We start from the raw sequence: 19,827 nt of genomic DNA on the forward strand, positions 1-19,827 counted from the left end.
GGTGACAAGCCTAATAGATGCCACTAAGAGGGACTGAGATGATGATGAGAATTTGTGCTATCATTCTAAGAACACTGTCCCAGCTGGTGTTGAAATCAGGATTTCCCTCCAGGAATTGCATCAAAGGAACCACAGTGGATAGACAGCATGGAGATGCAATTGAGTGGGCATAGACTTGGAAGTAGTGCACAGATGCACTACAGATTTAAGATCTTACTGCTGTCTTGGGTGTGGCCGTGTACACTTGCAAACCCAGCAGTTAGAGTGTAGAGACAGGAGGGTCAAAAGTTCAAGGCCATCCTCTGTTACACAGAGTTCTAGGTCAGCCGAGGTTACATGAGACACTATTTCAGAAAATTGAAATGACAACAATAAAATAATAAAATAAAATAAACCTTCTGTAGACAATCAAAGTCCCCGCAAACAACAACAATATTGGGAGCCATTGATTTTCCTCAGTGGTTCTTCTAGCCCAGTGGTTCTCAACCTGAGGGTTGCAACTCCCACGAGGTTGAATATCAGATATCCTGTACGTCAGATATTTATATTATGACTCATTGCAGTAGCAAAATTGCAGTTATGAAATAATAACAAAATGATTTTACGGTTGGGGTCAACACATAAGGCGAGGAAGGTTGAGAGCCACCATTCTTGACAAAATAAAAGAGGTATACACAATTTCCGTCCAGTGAGTAGGTGCCTTGTCCTCTGTGGCTCTGTGGCATCCTCTACTTACTACCACTGACACAAACAGCAGCCACAGCCTCAACGGGCTCTCTGTCCCTGAGGCATTACAATGGCCAAAGACAGAAGCTGCATCTTCTGACACCTAAGGCAAGACAGATGGCAGTGTGCTGCAAGGAGCGAGCACCCTCAGTGCCTTATCGATGTACCTGCCAGCTTGTGATTGGTAGGGCACAAACATTTATTGAAAATTAGAAAAACAAACTCACTATTCTAATTATTCAGAAGGGAGCTAACTCAGATTGCATGCAAATAAATCTTACTAGCTCCAGGATAAATTTACTGTCCTTCCCTAGGTAGCCCAACCACACAGGACAGATTTAAAAATCTTGCAATTTTATTTGCATATAAAGGCCGCTAGATATAGAATATCACAATAAATTTAAAGAAAACAACTGCTTTCCTAAATTTTAAGGTAACATAAAATAGAATAGAGCTCAATGGCATTGACAATGGGAGAACAGAAAGGATTATTAGCAACAATATTTTGTGCTAGCGAAGATTGCATCAACACACAGTGCAAAATGGGATTGGGGGAGGAAGTGAGAAGACAACGCAGGGCATTTAAATAGAAAGGACAACTAAGTCTTATTTTAGTTTGCTTCCAATGCATCCATTGAAGTCTATACACATGTGTTACTGTACCTAGACTGAACTCAAGCTCTTTAAGACCTCGCGTTCAGAGAAAAAAAAAATGGGTCAGTTCCTTCGGACTTCTGGTGTGCTGTTGCACAGGGTTGCTTTGCAGTTGTACTGTCCTTGGCAATTTAAACTCCCAACTTAGTCATAATGCACAAAAAATATTTATATATATATATATAAATCCATATTGAAAAGGAGTTTTGCACACTTTTTTTCCTTGCATGAATATCTGCTCTTGACAGATTCTTATTTCCTTATTTTTAAAGCTCAAATAATTTAAGAGAAACAAACAGTTTGAGTTTGTATAACCAGGGTATGACTCTCTCCCGGGCTGAGCCTCAGAATGAGGGCTCTTCTTCACCATCGTGGACACAGTCTTCTTTATAGCCAGTGTGAAGCAAAGGTTTCTCCAGGCCTACCTCTGTCGAGATTGCTCTAAATTGGGGACACATCTGTAAAATAAAAACAAAGCAATACCAAGAAGACAACAACAAAACACTGAAAGTTAAAACACAGCAAACAATACTCAAAGAGTTGTGCAAATCTGGGTAATTTTCAAAACACTGCCTATGTGTTTCTGTTCTTCTTTAAATCTTTTTCTTTCCGCTTATAGCATATTCAAATAAGACTTTTTAAAATCATCATCTTTTTTTTTTTTTTTTTAAGAAAGCTTGGCTGTCCTTTGGCAAACACTAACAATTTACAATGGCGTGGCCTTTGAGCAAACAGAAGTCATTTTTACAAATTCACAATGCTCCTTTGATTTCAAATGGATACCCCACTTAAAAAGCAAAAAAGAAGCGACACAACGCTAGCATCATTTTTCCCCCCCTGTTCCAACAATTTACAAAAAAGAACTCACAGGATTTGGAAATAAACAAGTCAGAGAATGTAAGTTTATAATTAGAAAAAAAACGGCAGTTTGTAGACCGTCCCTCACATTCCAATAGGATGCTGAGAGCTTTAGGAGCCCTGTGGGTTTGGAAGGTCAAATATGATCGGAGGGTTGGTGGGTTGAAAGCTGACTGTACAGGTTGAGGCATTGATGTAGGTGGTGTAACCATCGGTCATGATGCCGTACCCTGTAGGAAGACAGTGTCATAGTTACTATAATATATACAACGACAGTGGCTGGACGCAGGGCCATCAGGCAGGGAGAACAACAACATCTTTGTCAGAGGGCAGGGGGATGAAATTCAGTGGCCCTTCCCAGACGCCACAGATTCCAGGGTCTTCTGTCCAATTTTGCTGTTTTCTTTAAAAGGGGAGGGTTCTCCCCTTCAACAAAGAGCGATTCTTCCCTGTGCCCCGTTGCTTAAATACTGAACTCCTGAGGGAGAAAGAGATGGTACCTGTATACTGAGCATAAAGAAAAGTATTCCCCCACCTTTAAAGTATCATTTTCATTTCAAACCCCTGCATTAACTGTTGACTGTCAGGGAAGGAGTGAGTGAGCAGCCTAGAGCATCCCGTGCTCCAAGTGAGTAAACTGGCAGGGGAGGGGGTGGAGAGCTGAGGTGTGGATGACTGTCCAGCCTCCTCCTCACTATAGTCCTGTTTCCAGGACACTTAACCCCAAGTGACTGGTTCTACCTTGAGTTATGTGGCCTTCATACTAAGTTCCATTTCACTCAAAAGCATTGCCTCTTCAACTGTGGTAGGTAGCGGGATCACTGCAGGACCCCGTTTCCTAACTGTACCCAGACAGCACATGGAGGGTAAACACTCCCCCACACACAGCACAAAGGATCTCTTGAAAGGAAGCTAAGAAAATGTCATGCCCCCCCCCCCCGGCATGTAGATGTCCTTTGTAATTTTTAGCATGTTGACATTTTTTGGCTTCTTGGAGGTTTACACATTTCCTCGGACACCTTACAGCTCCAGTCTGTAATTCTACGTTCACACTGAACTCCACGGCACATAAAAATACAGCCGTGAAGAAATAAAATGAACAGGACTTACAGAAATTACTGATAAGGTTCTTATCCCTTCACCCTCCCCTTGCTCCATTTGCTAAAATTTTTCCAAGTCAGCCTGCCGAGAGCTTAATGAGGGTCAATGGAAAAATCTCTTAAGAAAAGAAAAGCTGCGTTTAAAATGTGCGCTGTTTGGTTCCGGGGTCATAAAGTCTAGTTATCTCTCTCCATCAAGAGGCTGGTATTTGCCCTCTCTCTGCCCTCTTTAGCTGTCTTAAGTGAATAAAAGCAAGACAAGTTTATTTGAATATGATCACTTCCCTTTAAAGCAAGTTTATTATTGTGGGGATTCAGTGGAATTCTCCAATTGTCTGGCCAGTTTAAGGTAAATTAATAACTTGCACTTCTTTTTTTTTTTTTTTGAAAGGGTGAAATTTAAACTCCAAAGAATCTTTCAGGAATTTAAACTAGTTTCCAAGATAACCCCCCACCTCCTCCCCCACCCCAATGTGCTCCAGGAAATGCAGTTTAGATAGGCAGTCCCATGTCTCTGTTCGCCCCTTCTCCTGCTTAGGGAGCAGGAGAGATTGATCTCCACCCTGCCCAACCCCCCACCCCTTCCTGCCTCCTGCTCAGGAGCTGCACCCCTGCTTTCCAGTGTCTGGCAAGCACTCCCCTAGTGCCTGCTTTGGAGCAGGCTCTGAATTTTCTCTGGCCTCAGCACAACTTTTCAATATTCTCTCTATTAGCCACCTAACCAGGAAGCCACCGTGCTTGTGAACTCTGTAGAGTAAACTACATTTTGTCTCATCAAGCACACAGCGTTACACACCACACCTTGACTCTGACATTCATCCATCACTCCAGAGAGCCACAGTGAGCAGGGGCTGGGAAACATGGCGGCCTCCCACCTAAGTGCTCTGCTACACACATTTGCATGCCCAGGCCAGCTTGTTGGTTCCAAGACCTCAAGGAGCTGACAGAAGACTGCTTGTCTATAAAAGCCTAGTGACATCTGCTTTGAAAAAGGCAGAGCAGACCCAACCCAGAGCCCTGAAGGTTCCTCGAGGCTTTGGCATTCTGGGACCATGACTCAGCTTACCTTGAAAGACAGAAGCCAACAAGTGGACATTTTCTCAGTTAGATAATTCACTGTTCCAATTATCCTTAGCTTCAGGCAACAGTGCTAATGATTTCTGACACTTCTGAGCATAGTAAGGAAATGTTGATCCGCACAGGGCATTTCCTTTCACAGCTGTTGGGAACTTTTCTTTGCATGTACACAGTAATCCTGATCTTTCTTTCTTTCTCCCTCTCTCCCTCCCTCCCTCCCTCCCTCCCTGTCTCTCTCTCTCTCTCTCTCTCTCTCTCTCTCTCTCTCTCTCTCTCTCTCTCTCTCTGTGTGTGTGTGTGTGTATACCCACAGTTATAGTCAGGGACTATAGGTCCTTCAGGTTGTGTCTAACCTCCAGGATACTTCATCTAGCTCCCTTAATGAGAAGATCTGACATTCTTGGTGCCCCAGCAATAGTCGCTAGTTATTTCTCTTTACCGGCCCTAGGTTCCAGTGCTGCCGTGAAGAGGGAGGGGCCATGCAGTGTTCCTACTTGCCTTTCTGCGTAAAAGATAACAATACAAAATAGTCATCAGCTTCATACATGTGAGCTTTTCTCCTGAGGTTTCATCTCATCAAAGATTCCTTTGTGATAGTTCGAGAGCCTCTGTGCTCCTGTCATTGCCTGTCTAGCTGAGGCTGCCTGCTGGAGAGGGTGAGGTGTTGGATCATCCCTGTGTTCTTACCTTCGTGAATTCCACCAAATACATGGAGTTTGGGCCGGACTCGCCTCTGGACGGTGTTTAGGAGCTCCACGCAGCCCACTCTTTGAAGCTCCTTTGGAACCCAGTCTCGGAAACCTAAGGGCAGAATGCAATCAATACTCTTAATTTTCAGGTAAGGTTTCATCCCGACTTTCAGGAAGCCATAACTCAAGGAAGGTTTATTATGTTATCTGTAATCCTAGCCTCTCCATTACAGCTCACTCTATGGCTTTTAAGGGACTTTCACTCATCACTTTGTCTTCTCTGGACTCTTCATTAATTTTTTTTTTTTTTTTTTGGTTTCCATTTTCCCCCCTTCCAGTTAATTAACATTCTTTTCCTGCAAGAAGTTTGATTTATTCAGCCACAGGTTTAGAATCTTCTTCATGAGATCAATGACATATATTCCCGGCAGCCAATAATAGCTTTCTCCCCTCGATCATCTTCTTTTTCTTTTCGGAATTCCTTCTTATATGTAGTTATACCAGTTTATTCTCATGACGGTCCACGGAAAGGAGATCTGGGAGAGCTGTCTGGGAGCTGGCCATAGGATGCCTTGCTCTGCTTAGAGACATGATGCTTAACCCTTGGTGGCTCCTGACAACCAAAGATCTGGAATACCCGGCTGCTTCTGCATTCCTCTTTAGCAACAGACAACATGACCTCACGGTGGCATCCAGCAAGCTTGGGCTAATTGACCAGTTTTAAAGTAAAAGCCACTTAGTCCTCCGCTTAATGCATAAAATCTATAAAAAACTGACATCAATTATAGCAAAAGTCAGCTATCTAGATGATTATGGTCTAAAATGAAATCCATACACCTCAGCAGGACGGGCCATAAAGAAGGCAGGTGGGATGGAAGGTTGAATCATAATCTGTGGAAATCCATTCCACAGCCCCATTAGGTACTTTCTACTGGTAGAAATGGCCAGGCAGGAAGGGACAGATTTCTGTTCTGTTTGGCTAGGCAGCAGGTATGAATATTTAGTTTCTGTAAAGACAGGTTAGCTGGGGTGTGGGCAGTGCCTAGAGAGAACAGCAAGACTATCAGATGAAAGTGGAGTTCCTAGCAAAAATTAAACAAGGATATTCAAAATTACCAAGAAAAGGGGAAAAGCCCGAACTCACACATGGATGTGTTTTCTTGAAGAAGGAAAAGACCTTCACTGGGGTATACGAGCACCTCAGATAACATCTTGCTAAGACTATAATAGTAAATAGCACTTTCAGCTTCCTCCACCTGAGAATTCAAGAATTCAAACTCTCCAGACCCTCCCCCGCAAACCCAGCACAGCATTTTCCAAAGAATCTTAGACTTAAGACTCATCTGTACATTGTGAAAGCTTTGTCTAAATTCTTATGAAGTGTCTGTGTGTGGACCTCCCTCAGATATATACATATACACACATACTGGTTTGCCTCACTTTTACTACAAAAACAGAGTTGGTAGCCTCTGTTGTAAGAGTTACTAGGATGTCGGGATTCTGTAGACCAAGTGTTGAGACTCAGCTATTACTACCACTTGCTTCCTGCCAAAATGAACGACTCGGTTGTGAACTGGTTGTTTTGTTGGATGTAGTATTCTAAGGACCACTCCAGTGACGGCAGGTGCTTCTGAGCTGTAGCTATCCAGGACCCTTACCATGAGCTGCACCCAGCCGGGCTGCTCAGGTAGAGGAACCCAGCTGGCTGGCATGATTCCATGCAGTGCATGCTTGTTGAATAAGTCATGCTAGTCAAAATATTTGGTTAGCAACTTAATGATTAAATCAGTATAAATAGGGAGATAAATTGATAATGATTTGATTAGGACCTTTGGCAAACCCCAGTCTTGCAGAATGCAGGAGGAGAAGGGCATGTGCCACATGGACTACAACAGAGTTAGCTTCTCTTCCCAGCTTCCCCCATTGCTAACATCTGGCTTCATGTTCTCAGCCTCCATTTGTTCAAGAAACATGGATTCCCTCCCTTAGTAAGGGAAGGAAAGCAGTACAAAGTGGTTCTTAACAAAGGTATCTGCAAAGATTAAGCATGCACCAAGAATGAGTAACAAAACGTTTTGTTCTGCAGGCTGGTAGAAGAGGGATATTTCACTCTTAAGAAGATAACAACAACCAAAATCATTTAAGTCGCTTACACTTACATTGTTTCCCCTTCAGCCCAGAATGACCAAGGAAACCTATTCATACCATGCATTACAATAATATTAAAACAATGTTACCCCAATAAAAAAAACAAACAAACATCAGCACTTGTATTTAAAGTAGAATGTTTAAATTTTATGAGCATGCTTGAGCAGGCCAGGAAGTGTCCTGGCGTAATATGTAGAAAGTAGATGGTGAGATCAAGGTGGTGGGTCTTAGTTGAAAATGTCCAGTAACAAGCTCATGAGTAATTGCAATCTAATAATTTAAATCAAATAACCGTCTCTTGACCAATAATCTGGGTCACTAGGGAGGTAGCTTTGGCACCCAGAGATAATGAAAGTCTGAATGCTTGCCACAATATGCCTGAAAATGCCTACCTGTAAGTAATTTTCAGGGAAAATACTTGCTGAAAATACTTTACCTTAAATTTGTTCTCATATAATCAGCTCAGCTGTTAAACTTTAAAGATACCCCAGGCCCAGTGGCATGTGTGAAAGGAAAATGAGCTCCTTTGAACAAAAGTTTCTTTCATTTCACTGCCATTCAAACGCCCGAGATTGGTAGGTCTGTCTTCTTCCGTGTCTCATCCTATCCCTTCACCGTGAAGGGGATACAGTTCTTAAAATAAATTACCAAGCTTAAAAGACTGTGGTGTTCCGTGCTCACTTGACACCCCCACCCAACTTGACTAAATTAAAAAAAAATTAATTTCATGAACATCTGTAAGCCTAGCCTAACTGCTGAGTTTAATTACCATACTGGGTTTCTTTAAAGACATTGATTTTATTTTTTGCATTCACTTCTTTTTTTGAAGGAAAATTATTATTCCCAGAGCATCATTCATTACGCTGGGGGAAGGGAGTATGATGAAAGGACAGCCTTTGCACCACTTACCTAGAGGAGGTCCATGTGTCATGAGTATGTCAATGCCCTCAGGGATCAGGTTCCATTTGTCCAGCAGAGACTGGCCTCTGGGTAGGTTAAAGCCCCATCCATTAAACCACGGGGTCCTTTGGGGAGATAACGCACACAGGTCAGGCCCACAGAACGAGCCTCTGCACTTGGCGTATTTCTCACGCACATTCACCCACGGCTTGCAATGCCCTCTTTTCTCTTTTGATGGTTGGCCTTGGCAGCGGGCTGCTTTTCTGTTGACTGCTTCAAAACCAGTCCATTTGAAAGCAGGCATGGAGCCTACGAATTGTTCAACTAGAAAGGAGCACTGGAGCCTCTACGGTGGGCACTTTCCCAGCAGGCTTCTATCAAAATGGTGACAATGCTTTGTCTCCTCTCAAATCTCAGTGCTTCCCAAGATATCCAGTCCTGGTCCAAAGCATTCCCAGCCTCCCTCAGTGCTCCAGAGACAAGAAATCCCACCAGGACTTCTTGACCCTCCCTGTTACTGTAGCAGTGCAGCTCAGAGGTCCTTGTTACGGTCTCAGAGAAAAGAACACTTGCTTGAGGAAAAAAAAAATCTCTGTCTGCTGAAATATCCTAAACAGTCTAGACAGAGGCCACTGAGAGCAGCCTGGGGACTCTCTGAAAGGTGAAAGGGGTCACCAGGAAGCTCTTCCTGCCACAACAGGGATGATTCTGGGGACATGCCTGGTTCCTCTGGAGTTTGCTTCCCACAGTACCTATGAACATCTTTCTGGAGCTTCTTCAGCTTCAGGAGTGAGTTTCTGAGACAGAGGCTTTGTGAGCCAAGAAGAAGCGGGGCTGTCTGTCTAGCTGGCCTGACAGCGCCTCATTTACAAACGTCCTATTTGTTAGTGAGACAGCGAACAGCTTTTCTCTATGAATCTTGCAGGCTTAACATGCTTCTATGAGACATTTCCAACTGTCCTCATGCAAAGCATTCAGGTCGACCAGCATTCTCTGAAAATGGCTTCTTTGTTCTGTAGGGAAATTCTGCTTTGCTCAGTACAGTTGAAAAAGGCAAGATGCTCACCTTTCTGCTAGTGCTCCACTTTCCCTCCCAGCTTAACCTACCCCACGGGTAGTCACAGTTGATCAAATGGACTGCACTCTTATTTGAGGACAGTCACTGGCCAGACTCATAGGATTGCCTCAAGAACCCAAACTCACAAACACTGACTGAACATTCATTTGGTGGTGGACATGCACAGTCAATGCCAGGGGCAGAAGGATGGCCAGTGTAACCATGTCAAAGCCCACATTTCCAGTGACAATACCAACCTCATCGCCGTGGTAAAGATAGAAAGTCTAAGAAAGAAGAGACTGGCTCCAGCTAGAAAGTGGAACCCAAAAAAGTACTCGATTTACTTCCTACCCCCTTTCCAACTCCCCACACCATCTTCCTGGAGTTCATGCCCAACAGGTGATAATAAAATGGGAATAACCATGCAGAAAAGTGTTGCTCATTAGCTGTTTACACTGTTGGGGCTCTTCTACTCTAAGCATTTTATCGCACACTTCGACAGCACAAGGCTTCACACTCTCGAGGACTCTGGAGAATGCCATCCCTATTTTACAAATGATCAAACTAAGTAAACCTATCTTGGACATAAACCAAGGCAGTCTGGTTCCAACACCAATGACTTAATCTACCACCTCAACCCCCTTTCTGTGTACTACCTACATTAACTCGCTTGCCTTAGACGAACCACTTCTGGGCTCTTTCAAGCATGCCTGCAGCTTGAAGCCAAGTGCTGTTTTCGTTTCATGGTTCTGAAGTCAAGCTGTAATGTGACGGAGTAGACGCCTGCTGCATTAGCATACCCAGCTCTTTCCTTCTTCTGGTGACAATGCCATAGTTTTGTCAGTAAGCTAATCTCTCCCTGACGTGATACATGTGCTTCCAGTAAGGCTGACTCCATTCTGAATCCTGGAGGAAGCAACTTGCATTTGCCTGGACAGGATGTGCCTGTGATGATTCCCTTACAAGGGTATACAAGGCCCAGGCTGGGCAGGTGAGTGCTACCTTTAGGAGTTCATTAGCACTGCTACAGGGAAAGTCATGTTCCCTCTCTGGAATCTCAAGTCTCAAGAACTGTGCAACCCTGGAATTGACTGGTAGGTGTCTCAGCTAACCTTTAGTCTCTTGTTGTGAATGAACCCACCACCTACTTTAGGAGAGGGAAGGCTCCCACGATGTCCTTACACACACAGCCGCTGCTGTATCTGACACCAAGTGAACTCCTTCCCCCAAGCATTTGAACCAACAAGATCCTTTTCTTTTCATTAGCCTCTGTGAGGTTCCACTTCTTATGACTGAAAGCTCTACTACATACAACCATTGTATTCATATAAAAAATGGCCTGGGTTATCTGTTGTGGGCAATAGTGCTTCCTGCTAAAAGGTCTCACACCTAGAACCTGCAAATATATCCTCAGAGGCAAAGGTCACTCAAGAAATTCAGCAACCTTAAAATAGGGACATAATCCTGGGTTATACAGGCAGATCCAGTGTGGCCTTTAACCCCAGAATTTGGCAGGCAGATCTCTGAGTTAGAGGCCAGGCTAGCCAGGGCTACATAGTAAGATCCTTAATAATAATGATGATGATGATGATGATGATGATGATGATGATGATGATGATAATAATAATAATAATAATAATAATAATAATAATAATAATAATAAATACGTTCTCACTGAGACTCTCAAAAGAAATGCAGCCTGTCACACCTATGTTTTAGTTCAGTAGGAGGAGTCAGACTCCTGACTAGCACTAACAAACATGACATGTTTGTGTTGGGCATGGCTTTGATTCCTGTTGATTGGTTCAGGAGGCAATAGAAACTGATCAATGTCTACCTTTTCTACTGTGTGTGTTAGCAGTCGGGGAGGCACAGCTCCAACAACCTGAGCTGCTAACATGCAGGATTCTGTGAGGAAGCCACATTCACTGTCCTATTCCTGATTAACCAGGCGGCCCCAGAGACAGGACTGGGAAGGAACCCTGAGAGTCTCCTAGGAAGGAACCTTTCGGTCGTGTTCTCTCCTGTCCTCTAGTGGGGCCCATCGTAAGGTTCCGCATACTTTCATCTTTAAAAAACTGAGTCCCAAGCTTGAGAAGGCCAGCCCTTCCTCCCTTTACAATGACCCTCATCCCAAGAATTGTCTTAAAAGCAAAACCAAAACAAAACAGAAAAACAACTACAGAACCCAACGAAAAGTCAGCATTTTGGCAGAAGAGAGACAAAGGAAAAATAAGCAAAAACATCTGCTTCCAACTCTGAAAACAAGCTTCTGGGCAAAGAAGAGTCTGAAAGAGTCCCAGGCACACCCAAGCTGTGGGACAGCGAGGGGCCGTGGGACAGCGAGGGGCCGTGGGACAGCGAGGGGCTGTGGGAGAGCCAGGGGCCGTGGGACAGCCAGGGGCCGTGGGACAGCGAGGGGCCGTGGGACAGCGAGGGGCCGTGGGACAGCGAGGGGCCGTGGGACAGCGAGGGGCCGTGGGACAGCGAGGGGCCGTGGGACAGCGAGGGGCTGTGGGACAGCGAGGGGCTTGGCTTTGCTGGAGACAGGCAGCTTCGAGCCCCAGGACACGCTAGGAGCCATCATAGTCAACGGAACAGGACTTAGTTTTTTTCTGGATGTTCCTCGTGCAGGTTCTTCCCTTAGAAGCCTGTGGTCATGCCCTCCCCTTTCTCAGGAAGTGCTCGATTTTATAAGCTTCCAGAGCAAGACTAGGCTGAACTCACGACCTGGAGATAATCCAAACTGCGTTTGGTTAATGTTAAGCTTGTGACAAAATGCAGAAAGGGCCCAAATAAAGGACAGAGTTTTAATGTGTCTGACTTTTATTTGAACTCAAGCTATAGTGAGTGGTTAAGTTATAGTGACAGGAGCGTTTATTAAGGCCCTGATATGTTTTACACTGAGACTTTATCCACATTATTGGCTTTAACTCCTCCCAGCACTCCTTAGCTACGTATTTTCATTCTATATTTAGATAGAAGCATGACACTAGTGATGACAGTTTGCCTACATCTCCAGAACTAGTGTTTGTAGCTACCGTGTAATCCCAAATGGGCCCGCTCTAAAGGTTATGTATGGTCTTCCATTAAACAATGGTGACAAAAACTTTCTGAAAACCTTCTAAGGTGATTTTAATGTGGGTCTCATTCATACAATGTAAAACTTAATGGCAGTTGCATCAGCCTTTCAGTCCAAATGCTGGATGATTCCAGAAGGTGGCATGGAATTATGAGGTGGCTCTTAGGGAAAACAGTGTCCTTCCCAGGTCTCACAGCTCCCGTCTCCTGTACATGAGGTTTTCCCATAAGATAATGGCAGTAAGCCAGGGAAAAAAGCAGCCTGGTGATGTTGTCAGACCAGTCTAGCACAGGAAAAGAACACGGCTTCTGGAAGTTGGGAGATCTGGGTTCTAATTTTCATTCTGACCTTAGATTCACTTGCTCACGTGGACCTTACATAAGGGAAGGACCCTCAGTGGCCAGTCTCTTCCTCTGAAGAACAAACAAGTGAGGGGACTCCATTATCGATTTCAAGATTGCTTTTAAGATGTGGAATGTTTTGTTTTGTTTGTTGGTTTGTTTGTTTTGTTTTGAGACAGGGTTTCTCTGTGTAGCCTGGCTGTTCTGGACTCACTTTGTAGACCAGGCTGGCCTTGAACTCACGAAGATCCACCAGGCTCAGCTTCCCCAAGTGCTGGAATTGCAGGCTTGCACCACAGTGCCCTGCTAGGATGTGGAAGTTTTATGTGGAAGTGCAGGTGAATGCTGAGGCACTCTCCCCAGGGAACAGGAAAGAGAGACACATGGGTCCCCTCAGACTCTGCAACCTTGCTGCCCAGGGCTGCTGGCAAAACCTGGCACCTGAGCTTCTTATGATCTAATGCTCCTAACATTCTACTGTTCTGTATAGATTATCCAGGTTCTGAGTAATGTTGTGAATTATTCTCAGTGAATTGTCCAAATTGCCTGTGAGGGACCGAGTGTAGTGTGGGAGAAATGTCTACACATAACAGAGGCGGGCTCTGTCAGGTTAGTGAATAATGTTCTATCCAGTTCAGTTTGAACCTGAAACATGAGACCCCAGCAGTGAGCCCATCAGAGTTTCACTGGAAAATATGTGCATAGCCAACCTCCAGAGCCCCACAATAGGTTTTGTTCTGCAGCAATGGGGGTGGGGGGGCCGAGGGGCAGGAGAAAAAGGGAGGAAGGAATCCAAAGAACAATGTCTAATGCCTTGGCCAAGGACTTCATAATTAGCTGTGACTAACAAATACCACATGGGAACCAACTTGTAAGAAAAGGACTCACAAAGCACCTTAATGCCAGTAGGCCAATCTGTGCCTGAAACCCGTCCCCTCCTGGGGAGGGATTAGAAAGGTCTGGAGGGAAAGGGAGCAATTCCATCTGCCTCAAACCACTGGGCCTGAGACGCAGAAGGACGGACAGGGAACTGGGGACACTTTCAAGGCAACAATCAGACCTTGGCTCTTGAATTACTGGCTGTTAGCCTCTGTGGCTGGCTTTCCTAGAGCAGCAGGAGTCAAGAGAGTTAACCGGCAGAACTAGTTGGAAACAACGTCAATAAAGAAGACAGGTCTTCTACACAGAAGCAGGCTGAGATGAAATCACTGCAAAGGTCATCTGTGTTTGCAGTACACAGCACATCAGTGCAGGCAGAAGGAGCTGCTGCCCGTAAATCCTAGGAGGCTGGACAGAGAATGGTTGTTTACTCCCACGACAAACTTTGGAGGGGGCGGGGCCTGTCCTGGCAAAGCAGGATTTACAGACAGCAAGACTGGAGGCCAGGTGTGTGGCTCAGGCTGGCAGCTCTGGTGTTGGTCAGTATCCACCTGTCTTTCACAGACCCACAAATACTGGGCTGGCTGTACCACAAAGACTGGGGGGTGGTGGGGAGGGCTCTAGTGTATTGGCTCTGCTGAGTACTTCTGCAAGGCTCAGAAGCCCTGGGGTTTCTTTCACTTCCTTAGAAGTTCAGAAGGAGAGGTCAATGGTTCCTGTAACACCCAGCTGTGGGACCTGGCAGGCTAGCCTAGTTAGAGTCACGAGAACCCAGAGGCTCTATAAAAGCCAGCCATCCTTATTGAGAGGCAGAGGTTAAGAGTGTGGATTATGGAGTTAAGTTCCATGCCTGCCAATCACTTCTTTGCCTTCTTCGAGTTTCAGCTTCCTCATCTTTGAAATTAAAAACAGTTATATTACAATGTAGATAAAAATAAGTGTATGTAAAACCTTTGGCAGGACACTGGCTGGGAGTGCTAATTTGTAGTTTCAATTTATATATGATACATATTAGCAATACACCTGTTTACATGTGTAGCTATATGTGTAGATATGTGCACACACAGAGAACTGCTCAGAGTCTTCCTTCCTTCCATCTAGAATTTTCAGCCACGCACTCAACAAATCTTAGAACCCCCTGCTCCAGAATGTTTTAAAGGTCCCCAGTGATCCAGCATGCGTTCTTAGATGGCTAGACATCTTGATTTCTTCCAGCTGATTACTTATTAAAAGGCACTTCCTCAGTTTGCGTTTGAGTGGAAGATTTTTCAGAAAGGCACTTGCTCACTCATTCGTTCACTCAGTCTTGCACAGACAAATCCCTGAAACGCAAGTGCATAGGGCAAAACGGTTAGTCAAGGCTGCTTGGCTGGCTGGCACAGGAGATTAGATTTTGGCAAGATCTTCAATTGAGGAAGTTCAGTGTCGGTGGTGGGTGTGGGGGTGGTATTCAGGGTCCTTGGAATATTTATAATAGAGGACTCAGAGAGATCCGCTGGAGGAACTGACAAGCTACTAATTAATGGCACCAGTGCTGCCTGGCACCTCCGTTAAATCAAACTCAGAATCTAGGGGGGGGAGTTTTCACATGTACTTTCCTTCATTCCTAGATGGGGACTGGGGAGGGGTGGTGGGGGATGGGGGGTTGGGGGATGTGCAGGGGTGGGGTGGGGAGTCTGCTTCAGAATCATAGCCTCCTTCTTCCCGCCACCATCCGTCCTCCGACTGCACCAGGTCCGAGAGAAGCTAATTTAAGCACCGCTGGTGAAAATCGCCCTGCGCTCACATGCCATGAAGCTGTCAGGATAATTCTTGATCTCAGCTCACCTGATGGCTGAGCCCTCCCCTGTTTGCAAAGCTTCTCTGTCAGTTAGAAAGAGCAGTTTCCCTGGCACCAGATATGCCACTCTGAATATCCGGATGAAAGGCAGACACCTGGTCCCTTCTCCTCCACCCCTGCCTTGATTTCCCCTTTTCCACTCTGCATTTTGAGAAATCCTTGTCTTCCCTACATAAGTCTGTCCTGTGCATGTTACTCTACGGCACAGTCAAAAAGATGTCTTGCTTTGGCCCACAGACCAAACACACACACACACACACAACACACACACACACACACACACACACACACACACACACACACACACACACACACCATTGCTAGCAGGGAGAGGGAAAAAGCAACTTGACACTGCCTACCCTGTGCAGTGGCTTGGACAGCCTGCCTCACAGAAAACCGGCTCAGCTGCCTCCAAAGGGCACTGCAGGCCTTTCTTGTCCCAGCTCTTCACTAAGACTTTGTAGTGTCGCCTTTAGTCATAAGGTACTAGGGATGAAAAGACACTGTTTTGATAAAGGGCAGTCCTGGGTGACTAATGTGCTCTGTGTGCTGTGTATGCAAAAGGATGAAATTGTACCAGGCTGTCCCTTGAGCCCCGTGACCTACAGGCGGGGCTTCGTGAGCAAAAGGATCAGACACTGCAGTCTTTTCCAACATGCCAACTGCGCCCCTGCCTTGTAACTAACAAGGAGCAGGTGTCGGAAGCCAGGCCCTGTTACCATTCGCTTCCCCCAGCGGAAAGGAGGCAGTGAGAGCAGGGCTTGCTTTGGAAATCTAGAAACAAGACATTATGACCCGTTTTCAAACATGGTTCGCTATGAATTATTAAGAATGATGTTTCGGTGTCTGCACAGGCCTCCCAAGCAGACTGGCCTTTAGTCTTATAAACAAGTTCTGAGCAGGAAGAGCAAACTGGGGAGATGGTTCAGTGAGTAAGAGAGCTTGCTACACAAGCTTGAGGGCCTGAGTTCAGTGCCCTAGCATGCACATTAAAGCCAGGAGTGGCTGTGTGTTCCTGTAACCCCAAAGCTCAGAGAGCTGGGGACAGAAGACCGGAAGATCACTGGGGCTTGTTATTCAGAGAGGGATAGAGGAGCACACCTGATAGCCTCTCCCAGCCTCCACACATGGACATGTGCACGCTCTCACGCAGAAACACCCCCAAGCCACCTCACCCCATACAAGCATACACACACACACATGCACACACACAAGCACAGGAATGCACCCCCCCTACACACGCACACGCGCACACACACACACACACACACACACACACACACACACAATCACCAGCACAGCAGGGAAAGAAGTCTTTTCAATCTCTTCATGTTTTTAGTTTCCCTTCCATAAGGCTGAGAATACGAAGTCACCCATCACACCAGGAGAGCCTGGCAGGGTAACAAGACAGGAAACACCATAACAAGACAGAAGTGTTGCTGTGGGCAGGAGAGAAGTTGGACATGACCTGATGATGCTTGCAGGAGTGTTATTTTGAAGCCAAGAAAACCAAAGGTACCTTCAGTTAGAATAGAGATTATCTCCTGCTCAGACTGAGACTGTCACAGAAAGGGCCTTGAACTGAGTAGCCTACAATGGTAACAGCATTTACAATTCATTCCAACAGGGAGGGATCTTCAGTAAGGGCATCTAGCACAAACGCATCATAAGGAAGGTGGCTTAACTGGTAATGAGAACTAAAAAGAGAAAAGTAGTATTTTATCCTTTAAGGAGGGAAATGGATAATATTTTATTATGGTAAAATATATACAATACAAAATTTACTTTTAATCGTGTTGGGTATAATTGGGTTCTATTAAGCATTCTCAGTGCAGGGCGACTGTCATTGATATCCACTCTGGAACTCTGTGCGCACCATTAAATGGCAGCTCCCTATTGGTTCACTCCTCCAGCAACTGGTAAACACTCATACTTTCTGTCTCTACAAACAGGAATGATCTAGAAACCTCACATAAGTGCAATCAGACAACAACTATCTGTTTGTGTCTCTTAGCGTAATGTTTTTTATGACACACCATGTGTCAGAAATCAACTCCTTTTGTGGTTGAATGCTATCCCATTGTTTGGGAATGCAGTGTTCATTGTTCACCTAAGACTTCAGAATGCCCAGTGCATGCCCAGCACTAAGCCTGGCCATAGAGACACGTGAAGAGTGAGTTCCAGTCCTTTTCTTTGTGTAGAACACACTTAGTGAGTTAGAAACCCAGTGAGGACGGCTTGGCGAGCCCCCAGGGCATCCACTCATCCATCTCGTACCTTTTGGTTTAGGTTCCTTTTGTGAGCCATGTTCTGGAAAGCAAGGTACTACACAAAGAAAATCCACAACAGCTTTCTTAAAAAACAAAACCAAACCACAGTCAGCTATTTCAGATATAAAGGTGCCATGGGACGAACTGTCTAAACTCTGGCTTCTTTTCTAAGCAACGTGATTTCAGAAGTCCTCCAGGAAGGTCCGAATGACCCGAAAAAAAATAAGGGAGCAGTTCCCAAAGTGGATTCCTTCTCACATCAGAAGTGACCTGGGAACACTGGGTACGACTGCAGGGAAGTCACCTTTTCCTTCAAATACTCCTAACATGCAAGTAGATGTAGCACCAGAAAACACAAAAGCCATGTCCCCGAAGAGACTGAGCCAGGGGGCACTGTGTGTCACATGCCTGGCTGGTGATAAGGCACAGAACGAACAGGACAGAGAAAAGAGGTGGGAAGACTGCCAAGTACTTGGGCACTGGGCAGAGAGCACCTGGGCTCCCCCCTCCACCTGCTTAGCTACAGGCATGCTACAAGAACCAAGCAAGCAGACCCTGCTTTATTCAGGTTTTAAAGAGTGAGAAACAGGGAGAGGTGAGCACAGGGTTAGCTGGATTTTGTCTTGTTACAGAGTAAACCCTTAGGGTTTGGTTGTAATGGATACAGGAAGACTAATGAGGTCTCTGCCCTAAACAGAAGAAATTGTACAGTATAGAGCAATAGAGGCTAGTAAGTACCACAAGGGTAGTAGGTGAAGCGTAGTAGCAGAAAGGATAGTATAATGGATGGTGCAATAGAGGATAGACCAACAGAGGGACATATGTTTCAGGATGGTGTGATGAACTGTGGCACGGTGGAGGCTTATGACAGAGGCTGGTATGATGGAGGGTAGTGCAGTAGAGGCTGGTGTGATGGAGGGTAGTGCAGTAGAGGCTGGTGTGATGGAGGGTAGTGCAGTAGGGGCTGGTGTGATAGAGGCTGGTGTGATGAAGAGCAGTGCAGTAGATGTTGGTATGATAGAGGATGATGTGATGCAGGCTGATGTGATGGAGGCTGGTATGATAGAGGATGGTGTGATGGAGGCTGATGTGATGGAGGCTGATGTGATGGAGGCTGATGTGATGGAGGCTGATGTGATGGAGGCTGGTATGATGGAGGCTGGTATGATAGAGGCTGGTGTGATGGAGGCTGATGTGATGGAGGCTGGTGTGATGGAGGCTGGTGTGATGGAGGCTGGTGTGATGGAGGATGGTGTGATGGAGGATGGTGTGATGGAGGATGGTGTGATGGAGGCTGGTGTGATGGAGGCTGATGTGATGGAGGCTGATGTGATGGAGGCTGATGTGATGGAGGCTGGTATGATGGAGGCTGGTATGATGGAGGCTGGTGTGATAGAGGCTGGTGTGATGGAGGCTGGTATAATAGAGGATGGTGTGATGGAGGATGGTATGATGGAGGATGGTGTGATGGAGGATGGTGTGATGGAGGATGGTATGATAGAGGATGATGTGATGGAGGATGGTGTGATGGAGAATGGTGTGATGAAAGACGATGTGATGGAGGATAGTACATTAGAGGACAGGATAACTACTATGGTTAAGTTCAGAGTATCAAACATTTATGTGGCTAATGATACTTTCTTTTATATACTACTTAATGTTCTGGGGCACAAAGGTGTACAGCTGGGGAGGAATTCACTAGCAAGAGAGCCCATCATCTGAAAAAAAAAAACCACACACCAAAGAATAACTGCTCAGTTGATGTGAAAGCCCAGTGTAGTCTTAAGCTGAGAAGATAGGCTGAAAGCTTAGTAGCTTCTGTCAGCTTGCCACTGAGATCCCAGCCCCAACACAGGAGAATTCACCAGCTGAATCAAGAATGAGTCTTCATGAAGAGTCTCTGACATAATGAGAAAATGTGTGTTCCTTGATGGTCAGTGAAAACCAAAGTATCATCTTTTAATTTATCAGTATAAACACAAAAACACTTGGAAAAACCCCAGACTGCTATGCCAAATAATTGTCTTAGGGTAAGGGCATTATGAGTGATGTTCTCTTTTTTATTAGTCCTTACTTTTATGAACAACGATTGCATACCATTTAGGGAGAAGTGTTATTGCATATAAGTATCTCCATATGGTTAAGTGTAGGTGGAATGTGCACGGAAGACCTTTCTTCCAGGAGCTGGTGAAATTAATGAGCACGA

At 45.3% G+C, this 19,827-nt stretch overlaps 1 protein-coding gene across 5 annotated transcripts in view; it reads right to left on the reverse strand.

Annotated features, from left to right (window-relative positions):
• Window positions 1-1,059: 1,059 nt before the first annotated feature.
• MPPED2 (metallophosphoesterase domain containing 2) overlaps window positions 1,060-19,827 on the reverse strand; it is a 172,000-nt gene continuing 153,232 nt past the window's right edge. For all 5 annotated transcript variants that reach the window (XM_084774620.1, XM_084774621.1, XM_084774623.1 and 2 more), the window contains 3 exons: window positions 8,162-8,277; window positions 5,103-5,216; window positions 1,060-2,468 (listed from right to left, as the gene is read on the reverse strand). In XM_084774620.1, coding sequence (XP_084630746.1) covers window positions 2,350-2,468; window positions 5,103-5,216; window positions 8,162-8,277 — 349 coding nt within the window. In that variant the 3' untranslated portion in view covers window positions 1,060-2,349. The remainder of the gene's footprint in view (window positions 2,469-5,102; window positions 5,217-8,161; window positions 8,278-19,827) is intronic.

The sequence above is a fragment of the Acomys minous genome (assembly GCF_964271855.1).
Source record: "Acomys minous genome assembly, chromosome: 3".
In the NCBI taxonomy this organism is placed as follows: Eukaryota; Metazoa; Chordata; class Mammalia; order Rodentia; family Muridae; genus Acomys; species Acomys minous.